This window comes from Haemorhous mexicanus, chromosome 16 (assembly GCF_027477595.1).
Source record: "Haemorhous mexicanus isolate bHaeMex1 chromosome 16, bHaeMex1.pri, whole genome shotgun sequence".
NCBI lineage: Eukaryota > Metazoa > Chordata > Aves > Passeriformes > Fringillidae > Haemorhous > Haemorhous mexicanus.
The window spans coordinates 2,216,280-2,236,316 of NC_082356.1; the positions used below are offsets into that span (position 1 = coordinate 2,216,280).

At 51.7% G+C, this 20,037-nt stretch overlaps 1 protein-coding gene across 1 annotated transcript; it reads left to right on the top strand.

Moving 5' to 3' along the window:
* LOC132334551 (olfactory receptor 14J1-like) lies at positions 1-927 on the top strand. The gene has a single exon (XM_059860656.1). It carries the CDS (start codon positions 1-3, stop codon positions 925-927), a length of 927 nt encoding a protein of 308 aa, XP_059716639.1.
* The last annotated feature ends 19,110 nt before the right edge of the window (positions 928-20,037 follow it).

Here is a 20,037-nt window from a genome sequence, read left to right on the forward strand (position 1 = left end):
ATGTCCAACAGCAGCTCCATCAGCCACTTCCTCCTGCTGGCACTGGCAGACACGCGGCAGCTGCAGCTCCTGCACTTCTGCCTCTTGCTGGGCATCTCCCTGGCTGCCCTCCTGGGCAACGGCCTCATCATCAGCGCCGTAGCCTGCGGCCACCACCTGCACACGCCCATGTTTCTCTTCCTGCTCAACCTGGCCCTCACTGACCTGGGCTCCATCTGCACCACTGTGCCCAAAGCCATGCACAATTCCCTCTGGGACACCAGGAACATCTCCTACAAAGGATGTTCTGCACAGCTATTTCTAGTTTTCTTCTTCCCCACAGCAAAATTTTCCTTGCTCACAGTCATGAGCTATGACCGCTACGTGTCCATCTGCAAACCCCTGCTCTACGGGACCCTCCTGGGCAGCAGAGCTTGTGCCCACATGGCAGCAGCTGCCTGGGCCAGTGCCTTTCTCAATGCTCTGCTGCACACAGCCAATACATTTTCCCTGCCCCTGTGCCATGGCAATGCCCTGGGCCAGTTCTTCTGTGAAATCCCACACATCCTCAAGCTCTCCTGCTCACACTCCAAACTCAGGGAGCATGGAATTATTGTAGTTGTTGCCTCTTTAGCCTTTGGTTGTTTTGTGTTCATGGTTTACTCCTATGTGCAGATTTTCAGGGCTGTGCTGAGGATCCTCTCTGAGCAGGGACGGCACAAAGCCTTTTCCACCTGCCTCCCTCACCTGGCTGTGGTCTCCCTGTTCCTCAGCACTGGCACATTTGCTCACCTGAAGCCTCCCTCCATCTCCTCCCCATCCCTGGATCTGGCAGTGTCAGTTCTGTACTCGGTGGTGCCTCCAGCCCTGAACCCCCTCATCTACAGCCTGAGGAACCAGGAGCTCAAGGCTGCCTTGAGGAAAATGATCACAGATGGTTTTCAGTAGCAATAAATAGTCATTCTCCTGCATAGCTGTTATGATGTTACATATTTATGCTCGTTCTGTGCCATGCATTTTTTACTGCTGGCACAGTTGTTATACTTTTGAGAATTTGTTCACACCAAAATCTTTGATTATACATTTTAAATTCAGTGTTTGTTTTTCCAGTGGCACCCAGTGACTGTATAAACCAGGAGCTGTACTTCTACTACTACATTGAAGAATTGTGTATTGCCATGTGTGCCTGACATCTTTCTTCCCTGGCTTTTCTGGAGCTGTAGAGTTGGTGCTTCTGGGCAGAGCTGGAGGAGAAAATGGAACCCCAGTGCTCCTCACTGCCAGGGAGCCCCAGGGCTTCTCCTCCATAATCTCCCCTTCCTTCACTGCCACACTCCCCTTCAGAACCCCTGTGCTGGTTTAGGGCCTCAGGGCTCTGCCAGCTCAGTCCCTGTCCTGCTGTGTGCCTGTCCAGGGACTGCAGGCAGGGACAGGTTGTGGGCACTGCTGGGACAGAGCTGGGCTCTGCAGCAGCATTTCCATCATGCAAGGGCATCTCCCCAGTGCAGGGCCTGAAAGCTTCAATCTCCTTCCCAGTTACTCTCAGGGATGTGCCCAGCACAGTGCCCTGCAGAGGAAACCAGCAGTGCCCAGCAGAAGTGTGGCAGTGATCAGGGTGGGGGCTGTCCCAGCAGTGCAAAGCCAGCACTGCTACAGCAGTGGCCTCTCACCCCAGGTCACAGAGGTTCTTCTTCTCTCCATGGAGGGACATCAAGTGCCCGGGTCAGGAGTCTGTGTCTGCAGTGCACGGACACTCCACAGCCCTGAACATCCTGTGTGTGTGAGGGGACATAAACCCAGTGAGCACAAACTCCTTCAGCTGCTCCTGGACTTTCCAGAGAGTAACATCCCCTGGGAACCCCTGAGTGCAGGGCTGGGACGAGCTCCTGAGCACAGAGCTCCCTGTGTCCATCCCTCTGGCCGTGGGGCACCTCAGGCAGGGCAGAGCAGGGCAGGGTGACACCCGCAGGGCTGAGGTCCCTGCCAGGCTCTGGCAGTGGCAGCAGAGCCCAGGGAGCCCCTGCCCGTGCTGCAATGAACTCTGTGTGTGTGTGCAAGGGAAGGACTCGTGTCCCTGGGCAGCCCTGGGGCTGGGAGGAGGGCATGAGCCCAGCTCAGGGGTGGGCACCTGGCAGAGCCCTGACATTTCTGGCTGTGCCCATAAGAGAAGAGTTGGGCAGGGTGACTGTGGTTAAACCCCTCTGGCCATCAAGTGACAGCCAAGTGTCTCTGTCACTGTCCCTCCTTCATCAGAAAACAGGAGAAAATAAGGTGAAAACATTGGGGGTCATCATAAAGAGAGATTAATACTGGAGGGACCAAAAAGCAAAGGCCAAATGCAGAAGCAAAGAAAACCATGGGAAAACAAGAGTTCAGCACCTGTAGTGGTTGCTTTGGAAGACAAATGTATTAATACAGAAAATACAGAGACCTTCTTGTCCCCCTCATTTCCTTGCTGATCTGGACATCACAGGGAATGGAAGAGCCCTTGGGTCAGTCCAGCCAAGCTGTCCCATCCCTGCGCCCCCAGGAACACCTGCCCACCCCCAGCCCATTGGGGGAGCAGGTTGCAGAAAAGCCTCATGTGGGGCGAGCCCTGCTCAGGGACAGCCAAAGCCTTGGGCTGGGACCAGCCCTGCTGCAGCCACAAGAGCCAAGCACAGCAGGACAGGGGTGCTCTGGGCAAAGTGAACTCCATCCCAGCCACACCCAGGCCAAGGGGGCTCAGGGGGCTCTTCCCACCTCTGCTATTCCACAATTGAATGAATCTTTTCCTTGGAGAGCTCTTTGAAGAGACAATTGCCAGAGAGGCAGAAGCAGAGCTATAAAATGCTCCAGTACAAACACAGCAGCTCCTGTGAGGAATGAACCCTCCCAGGGCAGTGCTGTGGCAGGAGCAGCACCCAGAAGGAGGGGGATGAGCTCAGTGCATGTGTGTGTGTCCCCAGACACAGAGGGTGAGGGTGGGCAGAGGTCAGGGCAGGGCTGGCAGTGGCAGGGCAGAGCCTGGAGCAGTGAGATCAGAGTGTGCAGCCTGAAGGGACACAGCAGCAGCTGTGGGACAGCGCAGGACAAGCTGTGCTGGACATGGCCAAGGGCCCTGGCAGGGCTTGCAGTGCCCAGGAGAAGCCAAGTCTTGGTGCCCTGGGCACAGCAGGGTCTGTGCCACCAAGGGCTGGGAGGAGACACCTTGTCCTGAGGCACTGGGGCCTCCTGGCACAGCCCCAGCCAGGCTGGGCACTGTCAGCCCCTTGTCCTGCCCTCAGCATCCCCCCTGCCCTACATCCCAGTGGCCTCAGGGATCTGCTGGAAGGAGTCCCTGGGGAGCCTTGCTCAGGAATGGCCCTGGGGGCTCCTGAATGCTCCCAGGGACTTTGGGTTTTGCTTTTGCCTGGGAGTCTCTGAGAGGTTTGTGCAATCGTGGCCTCCGGTTCTCTTCTCTAAAGAGTCCAGAAAGAGCCTGTGTTGGTGATGGACCTCACTGGACTGACACTGAAACTGCATGAAAAACAGAAACTCCAACAACACCTTACAGAATTTAGGCATTACTTTATTCTTGCCAGGATGTCATTGCGGCCATCACATGCAATAGAAATTATTCCATCCACACGTGTCCGGATTCCACAGTGAAAATCATTCCATCACACATTGTTCTTTACTACACTTCTCACATATTTATACAGAAAAAACCCAAAGAAATTAATGTTCTTTGCTCTTAAATTATCCAATTCTTAGTATTCCATCTGCTATTGCTGATTGATCCGTTCGCCTTTGATGTCAATTAAGTCCTCATTCTTTGATTCCCTTCTCAATCTTTTCCCAGACCAGGTGTCTCTGCACACTGGGGGTGATGTTCATTAATGTTCATTTACCTCCTGTTCATCTTCTGGCCACTCCCAATCTGTAGATGTTAAGCTCATCAGGCCTCACCCAGCCTTGGTGAGCAGAGTCTTTTGAAGAGAAACTTCAATTCCCCTCTACCTGGGCAAACAAACCCCTGACTGAAGTTACGTTAAAAGAAACCAGAAGTTGTATCGTTTCTGATAATTCCATTAGGTTCCATAGTGTCACAGTGCTCTCCTTGGCTCCATGAAGCCACGCAGTGTCACATTGAACCTGGGTTCCACCAAGCCCTGTGGTGTCACCCTTGACCCTTGGTTCCATGAGGCCACACAGTGTCACCGTGGCTCCTTGGTTCCATGAGGCCACACAGTGTCACCGTGGCTCCTTGGTTCCATGAGGCCCCACAGTGTCACCGTGGCTCCTTGGTTCCATGCGGCCCCACAGTGTCACCATGGCTCCTTGGTTCCATGAGGCCCCACAGTGTCACCGTGGCTCCTTGGTTCCATGAGGCCCCACAGTGTCACTGTGGCTCCTTGGTTCCAGTGGTCCCACAGTGTCACCGTGGCTCCTTGGTTCCATGAGGCCCCACAGTGTCACTGTGGCTCCTTGGTTCCAGTGGTCCCACAGTGTCACCGTGGCTCCTTGGTTCCATGAGGTCCCACAGTGTCACCGTGGCTCCTTGGTTCCATGAGGCCCCACAGTGCCACCCTTGCCCCTTGGTTCCATGTGGCCCCACAGTGTCACTGTGGCTCCTTGGTTCCATGAGGCCCCACAGTGTCACAATGGCCCCTTGGTTCCATGAGGCCCCACAGTGTCACCGTGGCTCCTTGGTTCCATGAGGCCCCACAGTGTCACCCTTGCCCCTTGGTTCCATGAGGCCCCACAGTGTCACAATGGCTCCTTGGTTCCAGTGGCCCCACAGTGTCACCGTGGCTCCTTGGTTCCATGTGGCCCCACAGTGTCACCGTGGCTCCTTGGTTCCATGAGGCCCCACAGTGTCACCGTGGCTCCTTGGTTCCATGAGGCCCCACAGTGTCACCGTGGCTCCTTGGTTCCATGAGGTCCCACAGTGTCACCGTGGCTCCTTGGTTCCATGTGGGCCCCCAGAGTCACAACAGCCCCTTGGTACCATGGCCTAGTTTTTGGCAGTGGTGGGGCACAGAGATGGCTCCTGTGAGAAGCTGCTGGAAGCTTCCACCGTGCCTGGCACAGCCAATCCCTGATGGCTTCAAGGATGAACCTGCTGCTGGCCAAGGCTGGGCCAGTTACAAACGGTGGTAGCGCCTCAGTGATAACAGATTTAAAAAGAAACTAAAATAGAGATTGTCGTGCAGTTTTAACTCCAGTCAGAAAAGAGCAGAGGGAAGACATGTGAGAAGAACAACTCTGCAGACATCAAGGTCAGTGCAGAAGGAGGGGGAGGAGGTGTTTCAGGCACTGGAGACCCAGACACCCTGTAGGAGAGCCATGGAGAGAGGGCCCCTGCTCCCAGGCTGGAGCAGCCTGTCCTTGGAGGAATGCACCCCATGGAAGAGTGACCCATGCTGCAGCAGTTTGGGAAGGACTGCTGTCCCTGGGATGGACTCACACTGCAGCAGTTTGCAGAGGGCTGTTGCCCCTGAAATGGACTCACATTGGAGAAGTTCCTGCAGAACTGCCTCCCTCGGGAGGGACCCACGGTGCAGCAGGGGAACCACCCCTCTCCGTGAGCAAGGGCAGAAGCCATGGGTGATGAACTGACCATAACCCCCTTTCCCTGTCTCCCTGCACTGCTGGGGTAGGAGGTAGAGCTGGAAGGAGGGAGGAGAGGGGCTTATTTTATTTCCCCTTTTCCTGCTCTGAGTTTGTTAGTACTAAATGAATTTCATATCTCTAAGCTAAGCCTGTTTTTCCCAGGACAGTATTTGATGAGTGATCTCTCCCAGTCCTTATCTCAACCCATGAGCCCTTTATTAAATTTTCTCTGTCCTGCAGAGGGGAGTGAGCGAGCAGCTCTCATGGATGCCTGGCATCTGGCCTGGGTCAACCCACGACACCTTGGTACCACAGGGTCACAATGGACCCTTGGTTCTAAGGGGTCTCACTGGTTCCATGAGGACCTGCAGGGCCACTTAATTCAACAAGGCCTCAAAGTTTCACAGTGGTCTCCAGGATTCCATGAGGCCCTGCAATGTCAAACTGGACCTTTGGATCCATGGGGGCCCACAGTGTCACAATGGGGCCTTTTGGTTCTACAGCATCACAATGTCCCCTCGATTCCATGTGTCCTGCACTGTTCCATGGATCTTTAGTGCCATGGGTTCCTGTAGTGTCACAAGGGTCTCCTTGGTTTCATGGTGCCACTTATTGCCATAATTTCCATGGTATCACAACTGCCCCTGGGCCCCAAGAGGCCCCATAGTGTGACAGTGGCCCCTTGCTTCCATGATGCCTTGTAGTGTCACAATGGTGTCCAAGATTCCATCAGGCCCTGCAGTGTCACCATGGACAGTTGGTTCAATGACGCTCCCCAATGTCACCGTGGCCCCTTGGTTCCACAGAGCCCCACTGTGTCACTATGGTCCCTTTGGTTCCAAGGCTCAGAAGTGCCAGAATGACCCTTTGCTTCCATCAGGCCTTGAAATTTCAAAATGGTCTCCATGGTTTCATGAGTACCCCCCGTGTCACAAGCGACTCTTGGTTCCCTGAAGTTCTTCAGTGTCACAATGGGCCCTTGGTTCCATGAGGTTTGGTAGAGTCGCAGTTGACTCTTGGTTCCATGAAGCCTTGCTGTGTCACAATGCCCACAGTTCCATGAGTTTCCATGGTGTCACCATGGTCTCTTGGATCCCCAGTATCACCGTGGTCTCCTTGGTACCATCCAGGCCTTGTAACAAGAGACAGTGAGCCATTTTGTGCCTTGCTAATGAAAGGCTGCAGAACTCATGGTTGTGAGGCTGTTTCACTGATAAGAAACAATGAATACCTGAGTCTGAAATATCATCTCAAGTACCTTTAATCCCAACCTCAACAGAGGCAGAAAATACAAACAGAGATTCCACAGTAAATCAAAAACAGGGACCATATTTTGAATGCAGGCAAAATGCATTCAAGTGCATTCAAATGCACTCGATATGATGGGGAGCTGATATTCCCCTATTCCAAGAGTGAACTTAATAAGGGCTGACTAATTAAGGAATTACAGAGAACCACAGTATGAGAAAAGCAGGTGGCATAGGTAATTCTGGGATAGGGAGATCGGAAAGCAAGACCAGATGAACCACTGTAGCCACCACCAAGAAGATCACGTTCACGTGCTGTGGGCAGCAACCCCATCAGGCCGTGTCACGATCCGCTGGGACAAGGGGGGTCCTGATGGTTCGTTTTACCGATCTCAGAGTGCAAACACACACAGCAGGGGACTTTCAGTATTAACCAAAACAAATGCACCTTTTATTGAGTGCCCAGAGCAGATGTGATAGAAGGATTAGAAAGGAGATAAAGGACAGAGAGAGAGAGAAAGTGGGGGGAGGTGAATAGCTACCAACATAGACACGAAATCCTCGTGGTCCGGCCAACAGATCCATCTTGTAACCTTGGGGAGAATCTCAAAGTCTTTGGTTAACTTGGGGTCTTTTATAATCTACCGCCGGGAGGGGAGCAGGACGGCACATCGAGGGAACAGGTACAGGACAGTGGAGAATGAGTCCCTTGAGAACAGGTTGTCACGATCCGTCCCTATGAATGGGTTTCATGATGGTTCGTAAGGGATCTCAGGGTGCAAAAAGAACCAACACGGTACAGGGGGGTGTTGCAGCAATAATCCAAACAAATGCACCTTTATTGAATGACCACAGCAAAATGCGATGGAGGGATTAAGGGAGAGAAAGACAGAGAAAGAGAGAGAGAAAGAAAAAGGGGAATAGAGCTACCAAACGTAGAGACAAAGTCCTTAGGTCCAGTCCAGTTGAGGATCTGCCTGTTACGTTGGGGAGATCTCCGAGATGCAGTCCATCTGGACTCCAATTATACACTTTTTGTTGAGGGGGGAGGGGGATTATTTCAAAACTGAATCTATTGTATCATCTGGTAAAATAATGGTATTTGGAAAAGGGGTACACACAGTTTATATCAGTGGGCAAGGGCTATTGTTTTCGTGGTCCAATGCCCACACCTGCCACATCCATCTTGCTTTGGTCAGCTCGCCTCCCCCGCGCACCTCCCCGGGCTGGGGGCTTCAGTCCCAGTCCTTGGGGAGTGTAGGAGCGGCCTTTCTCACGTGGGGATTTCTCAGGTTTTTCTCTGGTGGAGAGGCTTCTGTCATCTCAGCTTGTCTGTCACAGTGCTTGCAGATGAACGAGAGGGGTCTTCTGTGGGAGACCACTCAAAAGCTCAGGAGAAGTTCAGCCAGGCCAAGAGGTGGGACAGCTTCCAAGGCTATTGTTGCAAAAAGGGCTCAGTGCCCCCTTCTTCTCATTGGGCTCAGTGTAGCATGCAGAAAAATGCACCTGTGGAAACAGTAACTTAGCAATTCCTTCAGGTCTTAGAGCCCCTGGCTTGGCAGGGAACTTTCCACTGTAGGGCCAGGAATGGGACAAAGGGGGTCTTCTGAGCGATCTCTCAGTGACAGTTGTGAGGCAGATTGGAGGATATTTCAGACAGACTCTCTCACAGGTACAGACAGTCCAGTTCTGAACAGGACAAACCGGTGCCAGCAGTGAGCGGGGCCCGTTGTTTCAGGACTGGTTCCTATGGGAAACATCCCGCTCCCAATGGCAGACATCCCGCTTCAGTCAGCCCAGCCCCCCTGTTAGAATTTTAAGGATCTCAGTCTCAGTCCTTGGGAAGGACTTCAATCTCCGTCCTCGATGGTGGTTGTGAGGCAAATGAGGGATCTTTGGACTCTCTTACAGACTGACATCCCAAAGCATAAAAAAATTATACATTTTGCCTTAAAAAAAAAATGCATTGAATTACTAAAATTATAATTATTTTTTATTTATATTAGTATTATTCTATGTCTCTATTACCAAATTTCAATATTTATATTTAAAAATCCATACATTTTTAGCAACCAAAAATTTATTGGTCATTGTGTGGTGGAACCTGGTGTGTTTTGTTCATGTTCTGTTCACTAAAGTGCTAAAGATAGAGGGAATAAAACACTTAGACCTAAAACCACGTGTAACCAAAACCGCATACAATCACAAGTATATTTTTGCTTAATAAATGCTTGCTTAAAATATTTTTTGCTTAATAAATGCTCAATAAACCATAACTTCTAGAATTTTAGGTATGACCACTAGATGAGGAGGAGTCGACCGGAGGACGACCGAGGAAGACTAGCAGCCTTCATCAGACAACGACCAGCAGAGGAGGACCCCTTAGCACAAAGAAGACACGTGCGCAGAGAACTTTCTGGACACGTCCCCAACGAGAAGAGATACAGTATAAAAGTTAGACTGTATCGAACAGTGGGTGCTGCAGTCCTTGGCCAGCGGAGGCTCCCCTGTCGCCCAGCGCTGATTTTGCTTATGCCTTGCTTGCTGTAATTAATAAATTCCAATTGGACTAAGCTTATTGGAGTTTGCTTCAATTCATAACAATTGTTTATAAGTAACACAATTTCCTTAATTAATTCATGTCTATTGGCTATATATTTCTCCCGCTTTATGGAAACTAGTAATATTTGTAGTCCTTTTGGCATCATTTTTATCATCTTTTTCTCCGATAGTGTCAAGGGGAGGAACTTTGGGGTGCCTGGAGACATTTCTGGGGCACATTTGGGGCTGTTTTAGGTCTGGGGAGGGAATTCAGAGAGAACTTGAGGGTCTGGAGGACACTTGGGGGAGCCGGGTGAGAACTTGGAGGGGCACTCAGGGATTCTGAGGGACAGTTCGGGGTCCGGGGCAGCACTTGGGGGTCCAGGGGAGCCCTTGGAGGTCAGGGAGGAGAATTTGGGGCCCTTCGGGGTCCGGGCGGGCCCTTGGGGTGCTCGAACGGGGCTCTCTGGGGCGCGGGGGGTGATGGGAGTTGTAGGAGCGGGTATCATTCGGTTTAACAGGGCCGCGGAGCATCACGGGAGTTCGAGACGCAGCTGCAATGGCTCTCGCCGGGGCACGGTGCATGACGGGAGATAAAGTCCCTGCTGGAATAGCGGAGCATGATGGGAGCTGTAGTCCCGGAAGTGGCTCGAACACGATGTTGGGGGATACTTTTGCGTCCAAGCCGCGACTTGAGGTCCTCGGGGAAGCTTAAGCGGCTCGGGACCCCTTGGGGGGGAGCTCAGGGAGCTCTATCCGTGCTTTTATGGGCGCTGGGCACGGCAGGAATTTTAGGCGGGGGACTGTGTTCTGAGGGGCTCTGGGGCCGCGGGAGATGAGATGAGATGAATTCCCAGAAATGGCTATGCCGGGCAGCTGTGGGTGCGGGTGCACTCAGGGGTTCCGGGGACGCTTTAGGGGGGTCCCGAATGGGCGCTCAGGGGGCACTCAGGGGGCACGGAGAGATCCTGGAGTGTCTGGGGGACACTTATGGGACAGATGGGGGCGGACCCCGGGGGGGGGGTGGTATGTCTGTGGAGCGCGGGGCATGACGGCCGTTGTAGTCCCAGCTCCAATGGGGCTCAATTGGGCCGCGGGGCATGATGGGATTTGTAGTTAGAAATAGAAGACTGCGGCCATGCTAGGCACCGCCCCCGAGGCACCGATCTCCGGCGCTGATTGGCTCAGTTCGCTGATAGGCGGGAGCCTCAGCAAATGGGAAGCGGGGGAGGCGAGAACAGCCCATTCACCCCCTCCAGTCCCTCCCAGTACAACCCCGTTACAGACCTGTTCGTCCCAAGCAGAACCCAATACAACCCCAGTGCCCCTCCAGTCCCTCCCAATACACCTGAGTTTATTCCCAGTCCCTTCCAGTTCCCCCCCAGTGTCATCCACAGGATGCCCCAGTGTCCCCAGTCTTCCCCACAGTGTTCCCATTGTCCCCAGTTTGTCCCTGTCCTCCCCAGCGTCACTCCCACTATGTCCCAGTGTCACCCACAGCTCAAGGCACAGCTTCTGTGATCAGGCCAGAGCTCCTGAGGAGAGACCCTGGGTCAATATCAGTCACAGAATGCTGGGATCACCTCTGCTCTAAAGAGAAATAAATTAAATACATCCTTTAAAATAGGAATGTGTATTTCTTACAAGGTCTTTGAGATCTTTCTCCATAACTAGACGAGGAAAACTTTAATGACCCTCTCATGTCTTTGGTGTTGTTTACAACAGACTCAGTCCCTGAGAGAGTGTTCAAAAAGCTACTCAACAACTCAAAGTTAAACTGAAACTCTGAAGTTTCTTGAAGTTTTAATGGGTCCCACTGAGGGACACGACTGAGAAAGCGTCCCCAGGTTCCAGTTAGAGCAGAACACTGGAGGCAGTGATGACAGCTGGGGACAAACAAGGCCAAGGTGTCTCTGGGGCTGAGCAAAGCTGGATGTGTTTCAGGAATGCAAAGGGCCAAGGCCTGAGCCCCAGCCCCTGGCCAGGCAGATCCTGTCCCTCCCTCCTTGCTCAGGGCTCTTCCCGGGATGGGCACTGGCATGTGGGGATGTGCAATGCCAAGGGCAGGAGCATGGGGCGGCCCCTGCCAGGCTGCTGAGCAGGGACAAGGAGGCCATGAGGCCCCAGGCCTGCAAGGGTCACTTGTCTTCTGCTCCTGGCTCAGGCCCAGGCCCAGCAGCGATGGCCAAAGTGCTGCCCAAGTTGGCTCTGTCAGGGCCTGGCAGCTGCTGCCCATGCCTGTGCCCTGTGCAGCCCAGGCTGTGCTACGGTGTCCCTGCCCTGCGCCTCTGTCCCTGCAGGCTGTGCTCATCCCCCGGCTGCCCCACCTGGCTGGCCCCTTCCTTTGCTGACAGCTCTGCCTCCTGCCTGCCTCTGCCTGCCCACACAAAGCCTTGGGCTGCTCCAGGCTCCTTCTGGGGGATGTGTTGCACCACAGCCCTGCTCTGGTGCCTGGTTCTCCTCTTGTGTCCACTCTGGGCCTCCCCCTCTGCATTTGTGGTATCATTTCTCTATTTGGCTCTTTCCCACTATGGAGAAAAAGCTCCACCACTTCTGAATCCACCCTTCAAGCCCTGCCAGGCCACTCCTGTTCTCTCCTCAGTCTCTTCTCAACTGGGACCAGGCACATCAACCTCCATGGGTTATGTTCTTGAGGCCTGCAAGCCCCAGCTTGGGAGATCTTTGGGCCCTCTCCAAGGTGTTTGCAAATAAAAACACTCATAGTCTTCTTCTCATAGTCTAAGAACAGCACCAGAGGCCGAGGCCAGGCAGAGGTGTCTGTCTTGGCAGCTTTTGTCTGGGAGCAATCCTGGGATAGATGGAATTTTGGCAACCAAATTCCAATTTCTGCCATGGCCCCAGGACAAGAAGGCTGGTTCTTTTCCATAGGAAGGAAGGCACAGAGCCCTGTTGCTTCTGAGGCAGATGAGATGTGACCACCAGAGGCCAAGGCCAGGCAGAGGTGGCAGGTTTTTGTCTGCAACATACCCTTGCATACAGGAAATTTTTTAGGGCGAGTACCAATTTTCTCCATGGGTGTCTGAGAAGAGAGGAAGTTCTTTTACACAGGAAGGAAAGCATGGAACCCCAGTGGTTCATGGGCAGATGAGAGGCAGCCCTTGACATTCCAAGATCAGCCAGACCTGTCAGGTCACCCCTGGGAGGCCAAATCAGCCAGAGCTGTTCCATGTTCCCCTGATTCCACAGGGCCCCACAATGTCCCAGTGGTGCCCTTGCTTCCATGAGGCCCTGAGGTGTCACAGTGGCCCCTTGGTGACACAAGGCCCTGAAGGGTCTTAATGGTCTCCATGGTTCCACGAGGCCCCACAGTGTCACGGTGGTCTCTTGGTTCCAAGAAGCCCCACGGTGTCACCATGGTCCCAAAGTGTCACAATGGTGTCCATGGTTCCACGTGGTCCTCACAGTGTCACAGTGGTCTCTTGGTTCCAAGAAGCCCCACGGTGTCACCATGGTCCCAAAGTGTCACAATGGTGTCCATGGTTCCACGAGGCCCCACAGTGTCACAGTGGTCTCCAGAGGAAGGAAACAACCAAGCACCAGTGTTCCAGGGGCAGATGAGCAGCATGCACCAGAGGCCATGGGCAGCCAGATTAGACAGAAGATTTTGTCTGGGGGCAATTTCTGGATATAGGGAATTTTAGAGATGGAACACCAGTTTCAGCCATGGATGCCTGGAGGAGAAGGACGGTTCTTTTCCATAATAAGGAAAGCATGGAACACCAGTGTTTCAGGGCCAGATGAAAGGCAGCTACCACAGGCCAAGGGCAGCCAAACCTCTCTGTCCTGGCAGTTTTTGTCTGAAAGCAGCCCTTGGATACAGGGAATTTTGCAGATGGAATCCAAATTTTGGCCATTTCTGCCTTGACAAGGACAATTCTTTTCCATAGGTAGCAAAGCACAGAGCCCAAGAGTTTCAGGGGCTGAAGCGGTGAGAGAAGGCTCCTGAGAGGCCAAACCAGCCAGACCTGCTTGTCCTGGCAGCTTTTGTCACGGAGGAATCCTTGGACATATGGAATTTGGGAGGTGGAATCTCAGTTTTGACCATGGGCACCTGGTCGAGCTGGATGGTTTTTCCCATAGGAAAGAAAAGTGCAAAGTCCAAGTTTCTTGGAAAAATATGAGAGGTGACCACCCACGGTCTAAGAGAGCCAGACCTGTGTCTCCTGGCAGCTTTCATCTGGGGGAAATTTTTGGACATAGGGAATTTTGGAGGTGGAATCTCAGTTTTTGTTGTGGGCACCTGGCCAGGAAAGAGAGTTCTTTTCATTAGGAAGGAAAGCACAGAACCCCAGTGTTTCAAAGGCAGACAAGAGCCAGCTCTTCAGAAACCAAGGCCAGCCAGACCCGTCTCTCCTGGCAGCTTTTGTCTGGGAGAAATTCCTGGATATAGGGAATTCTGGAGGTGGATTCCCAACTTTGGCCATGAGTGCCTGGATGTGAAAGGTGCTTTTTCCCCATAAGAAAGAGAAGCATTTGGTCCCAGTGTTTCAAAGGCAGATGAGAGGTGGCCCCTGGGTGGCCAAGCCAGCCAGATCTGTCTGTTCTTGCAGATTTCATCTGGGAACAATCTTTGCAGATATGGAAATTTGGAGGAAGGATCTTGATTTTGGCCATGGACACCTGGAGGAGAAGTACAGTTCTTACCACAAGGAGAGCCCAGAGCCCCAGTGTTCCAGGGGCTGATGAGCAGCAGCCCTTGACATGCCAGGCTCAGCTAGACCTGTCAGGTGGCCCCAGGTGGCCCAGCCAGCCAGGCCTTGATGCCTTGAGAGGCTGCCTAGAACAGAGGTTGGGCAGTGTTACAGGAATAAAGTAGGGATTTATTAAAAAGGCCTTCAAAGGGTACACCTGGGGCAGTACAAGAGCCCAGCTGAGGGTACACCCAAGATGGATGATGGGTCACACATTTTCACACTTTTATAAGTTTTGGTCCATTTACATATTGGGGTAAGTTGTCCAATTACAGCTTCAGGTTATGAAGTCCCATCCTCCTGGTCTGCTCTCCTCTGTTTCCTGTTTGCACTTTTTGGGCCTGAAGTTGCCACAGTGTCCTTGGCTCTCCCAGGTTTCTAGGTTTCCTACTCCAGTTATGGAGAAATATTTCAAAGAGCTTCTAAAAAATATGTGCTCCTGTTTTAAAAGGTGTATTTTATTACTCTTCTCTTTGGAGCAGAGACCATTGCAGCATTCTGTGATTGATATTGACCCAGGATCAGGATCAGCTGCTCCCCTCAGCAGCTCTGGCCTGCTCACAGAAGCTGTACCTTGAGCTCTGACCCAGTGTGGACAACCTTGCTCCACATTCCCCAGCACATCCTGTCTGTCCTCACTCCCCTGGAACCTGCTGTGCTTGGAGAGCTGGCTGCACCCAGGCTAAGAGGGGTTTTCATTTTTTGTAGTTTTTGAAGCAATCTAAAACTCCTGAGTTTCCCCACTGAAAACAGGCACACTCCTCAGGTGTGTGCCGAGACCAAGCTGCCACCAATAATGTTCCCCTTACCCAAGGCAGAACTGTGCAGGAAATGTCTTAGACCTTTGGACTCCATGGTTCCAAGGGCCTTGCTCTTTGTCAATGGACTTTTGGTTCCATGAGGTTCTGTACTCCACAGTGGTATTCTTAGTTCCAAGTGTCACCATGGCCCCTTGGTTCCATGGGGCCCACTGTGTCACAATGGGCTCCATGATTCCATGATTGATGCAAAAGCTTTCCATAAACAATGAACAACACCATGGTCTCCTTGGGTCCACATTGTTGCAATGAACAATGGGTTCCATGAGATCCCAAACTGTCACAAGGGATATTTGGCTCCATGTTGGCCCCTCTGTGTCACAAAGGACCCTTGGTTCCATCAGGCCCCACAGTGCCACAGGGGTTTCCTTGGTTCCATGTGCCCCAAAATGTCACAGGGTTTTCCCTTTTCCTGCAGCAACCAGCAGCAAACCCCCGTGCCAGGGTCAAATGTCTGGCAAGAAGGAGCAAGGGGGAACATTTGGAGTGATGGATTTTGCCTTCCCAGGTCACAGTGAGGTGGGATGGGGCCCTGCTGTCCTGGAGATGGCTGAACACCAGCCTGCCCATGGCAGGGGGTAAGAGACAACAGCTTCTGTCCATGGAACTGCAACAGCAGAGAGGTCAGGAGAAGGCGGGGTCTAAAAGACTCTCACCAGCACAGGAAACCTCAACCTAGGACATTTTATTGGAAGCTGACATTTTAGAGCATTCTTTTATACAGACATGGACCACCAAATACCAAGTTAAACTGTTTTGGCTTTCTCTCTGCCCTGAGACCAGGTGGAATCTTTTCCGCAGTCTGTGCTGTTCCAACCCTTGCTTAGGGCGAGGATGTCAGATCCTTCAGCAGCCTCTGCTCTCCTGGGAGGCTTCTCTTCACAGGCAGACTCTAAAAGCCGAATAAAACAAAACAGCGGTGTAAGGCACAGCACAGGGGAAGCACCAGGCTGATCAACATTGCCCTTGCAGTGACATTTCCTGAGTGCTCCTCAGTGTGAAATACAAAGCTGTGTTTCGTGTCAGGTACATACAGGCAATGTGTGTATTAGTGATTGTGTATGTGTGGAGGCCAACAATGGGACAGCTGTGAATTCTAATAATAACTGAGGAAAGTAAAGCAGGGAAGAAGGCCTTTGAACCTCTCTTTTCTTTGCAATTAACCTTGGTTGATTTAGGAGCATTTGAATTAAAGCATTAAGGATGTTGCTCTTTGCTTGTAGTTAGGCCTTAAAGAGTGCTGCAAAAATAACCCTTTTGAAGTATAATTTTGGAATATTGCTTGTATCCTTGAAACTATAGTTTTGGAATCTATATAAAGGAAATATGCTTATCTCATGCCTTAACAAAACAGAGAAAAACAGCTTGAGAAAGGAAGATGAGCATCATCACAAGGATTTATAATTTCGACCAAGGGAAGCTGGACATCACTGTTATGAGATTTATAGTCATTGCAATTAAAAAGGTGGAGCCACATCTGGGGAGCTGGACTTCACCAGATGGGATTCGTCTTTATTCTTGCGGAAACCAGGACCAACATCTCGGAAACTACCACCACCACCTGGAGATCCTCCTTTTTGGGACGTATCCTGAGAAAAAATAAATCACAATAGTGTATAGAATTGTGATGTAAAAATTGGAAAATAGAAACTGCTGATGAGAAAAAATTGGAATAGAAACTGCTGAGAAAGCTTATGAGTACCCCTATAAATACCTGTAAGCCCCAACTATTGGCGTAGAGTTGGAGGGAAACTGCCCCCACTGTACCCAGCACTGTGTTGCTCATTCTTTACCATATTAATTAATAAATTTATTGCTGCTTGAATATTGGCATAGTCAAGCTTCTTATTTATAACAGAGACTCAAAGACAATGGAAGGGAGACAAAGAGGTCCTGAGGGCTTTCTGTATTTTAATCAGCCCCACGGTGGATTTGGGGCTGGGTCCAGGAGCCTCAGGCACTGAGAGAAGGATGAAGAAGCCGCTCAAGGAGTCAGCAGCAAAACTCCACGTGCCTTGGAGCATGGCTGGGCCCCAGGGAGGGCAGGGAATGCCAAAGGCTGCCCAGGGAGTGCTGAGAGCAGATCCTTGAGGGCAGGAGTGCAGGGAGCGCAAGGCTCTGGGCAGGGAACTGCAATGCTGAGCAAGGCCTGGCTTGGCTGCAGGAAGCAGAAAGGCCAAGCCCTGAGCCCAGCCTGGGCCTGCAGGGCCTGTCCCTCACGGCTGGCTCGGGGCTCTTTGTGGGGCAGGGGGATGTGAGGGGCAGCAAGGACAAACGCCATCAACCCGTGTGACACTCCAGATCCTCAGGGAACCGAGGGCCAGAGTGACACAGCGGGGCCTCATGGAAACAAGAGGCCGTTGGGAGCCTGCGGGGCTCTGACACCCCAGAACACTCAAATGCTGGGGGTGACCAAAGGCTTCTTTACTCAAGTTTTGTGTACAGGAGAAACACCAACCAGATATTCTCAAGAGGTCAAAATGACACAAAACTTTACTGGCAAAGTACAAAAATCTAAGAAACTTTGGAAAAGGGTTCAATGTCACATCCAGTTCAACATAAAACACTTATCATAGCAGGAACTTCGTTAACTTGGCCCATTGAACCTGGAAACCTTTAAACAATTAGGTTGTTGAGGTACCCAAAAATGTTCCATAGAAACAACATTAGAAGGAGAGGAAAGAGAGAGACAGAAAGACAGAAGCTCTATAGAAGGACACGCATATGGCTCCAAGTTCCTGGGGTTCCAGTGTGGGTGAGACCCAAACCCCAGGAGAAGGCAGGGTCCATACCAGGGGCTGACCTTGTGCTCTGTGTTTTTAAGCCCCTGGGCCTTTGTGGGGCTCCCCCCAGGTGGGATTTGTGATTGCTCAGGCAGTCAGGGCTGGCTCAGCGCTGTCCCCACTGTGTGACAGACTGACAGCTCATCCCAAGGTGTCTGAGGACATTGATCTCATCCAGCCTCAGACAGCGACCATGGTGACACTGGGGAACCTCATGGAACTGTGGGTCAGTTGTGACAATGCGGATCCAAGGACACCAGGGTGACACTGGGGAACCTCATGGAGCCAAGGGGCCCTTGTGACAGAGTGGGGCCCCATGGAAATGAGGAGTCCATTGTGACTGATAGGGAAGATTCTTTACAGACAGTTCGATGGGTGAAGGTTTTGGTGTTGACATCTTTGAAATGGTCTTAATGTCTCCATGAACTTTATTACAGAGCCCAGACAGCTTGGCTCCTGAAACAGACACGTGGGTCTGCACGAGCTTGAGTTTATGAACTTTGGGGTAAAATGACAGGTTCAAGAGGGGAAAATGTGACAAATGGTTTGGGAAGGCTGAACCTTCCCAGTACCTTGGCCAATGGGGACAGGAAGAGGGCAACATGTGGCCAGGAGTTTGGATAAAAGGAGGCTGCACCCTCTGGAACCTCGAGAGAGAAAACCCCGTGGGTGTGTGCCCTGGTGGACTCTTTCCCTTTATTGGAATAAAGTTGCAGGACTCCTCTGTCTCCTTTATTGACACTGGCTTTCCATTGTGTAATTTTCCGTACATGACACTTTGGAATGTCACGGAATCAAGGAGCCCTTGGGACATATCAAGGCCCCCTTGGAACAAAGAATCCATTGCTGACAGTACAGAACTCATGGAACCAAGGGGCCATGGAGGCAATGCAGATCCAAGGACACCATAGTGACACTATGGAACCTCATGGAATCAGAGACCATTGTGACACTCTGGTGCCTCATGGAATCAAGGAGACAGTTGTGAAACTCAGGGACCCAATGGAACCAAGGCTCAAGGATGAAGACGTGGGGCCATAGAACCAAGGAGCCATTGTGACATTGCAAGACCTCATGGAAGCAAAGATCCATTGTGACTCTACAGAAGCAAGGGGAACATTGTGACAAGGAGAATATTGTCACACTACAGGGATTCATGGAACCAAGGAGACCATTGTGATACTGTGGGGCCCCATGGAACCCAGGGAACATGGAAGAGGTCTTGACTGTTTGACTGGCTTGGCCTTCTCGGGGCCACCTGACAGGTCTGGCTGACCTTGGCATGTCGAGGCCTGCTTCTCATCAGCCCCTGAAGCACTGGGGCTCTGTGCTCTCCTTCCTATGGAAAGAACTGTCCCGCTTTCCAGGTGTCCATTGCCAAAATTGGGATTCCTTCTCCATATTTCCTTGTGTGCACAGATTGTTCCCAGATGAAATCTGCCAGGACAGACAGACCTGGCTGGCTTGACCACCCTGAGGCCACCTCTATTCTGCCTTTGAAACACTGGGACCATGTGCTTTTCTATCCTATGGGAAAAAAAGCACTTTTCATGTCTAGGTCCCCAGGGCCAATGTTGGGAATCCACCTCCAGAATTCCCATATCCAGGGATTTCTCCCAGACAAAGCCTGCTAGAAGATACAAGTCTGGCTGGCCTTGGTTTCCTGAGGGCTGTTTCTCATCTGCCTTTGAAACACTGGGGCTCTGAGCTTTCCTCATGAAAAGAACTCTTCTTCCATTTCAGGCACCCACAACCAAAACTGAGATTCCACTTCCAAAAATCCTGATGTCCAAAGACTTCGCAAAGATGAAAGGTGCCAGGAGAGACAGCTCTGGCTGCCTTGGCCCATGGGAGGCCACCTCTCATCTTCTTCATAAACTCTTGGAGTTTGTGCTTTTCTTTCCTAAGGAAAAACCATCCACCTCGACCAGGTGCTCATGGCCAAAGTGGGATTCCACCTCCAGAACTCCATCCATCCAAGGATTGCTCCCAGGTGAAAGCTGCCAGGACAGACAGGTCTGGCTGCCCTTGGCCTCTTGGGGGCTTCCTCTCACCTGCTTTTGAAACACTGGGGCTCGGTGCTTTCCTTCTAATGGAAAAGAACCATCCTTTTCATCAGGATGTCCAGGGCTGAAATTGAGACTCAGCCCCCCAAATTCTGTATATCCAAGGATTTCTCGGTGACGAAAGCTACCAAAACAAACAGGTCTGGCTGGCTTGGCCTCCCAGGAGCCACCTGTCTCCTCTTCTGCCTTTGAAACACTTGGGCTCTGTGCTCTCCTTCCTGTGGGAAAGAACCATCCTTTATATCTATGCTGAAATGGCCGAAATTGGGATTCCACCTCCAGAACTCCCGATATCCAAGGGCTGCTTTCAGACA

Coding starts and splice junctions, on each gene's coding strand:
- LOC132334551 (XM_059860656.1), top strand. CDS start 1: ATGTCCAACAGCAGCTCCATCAGCCACTTCCTCCTGCTGGCACTGGCA.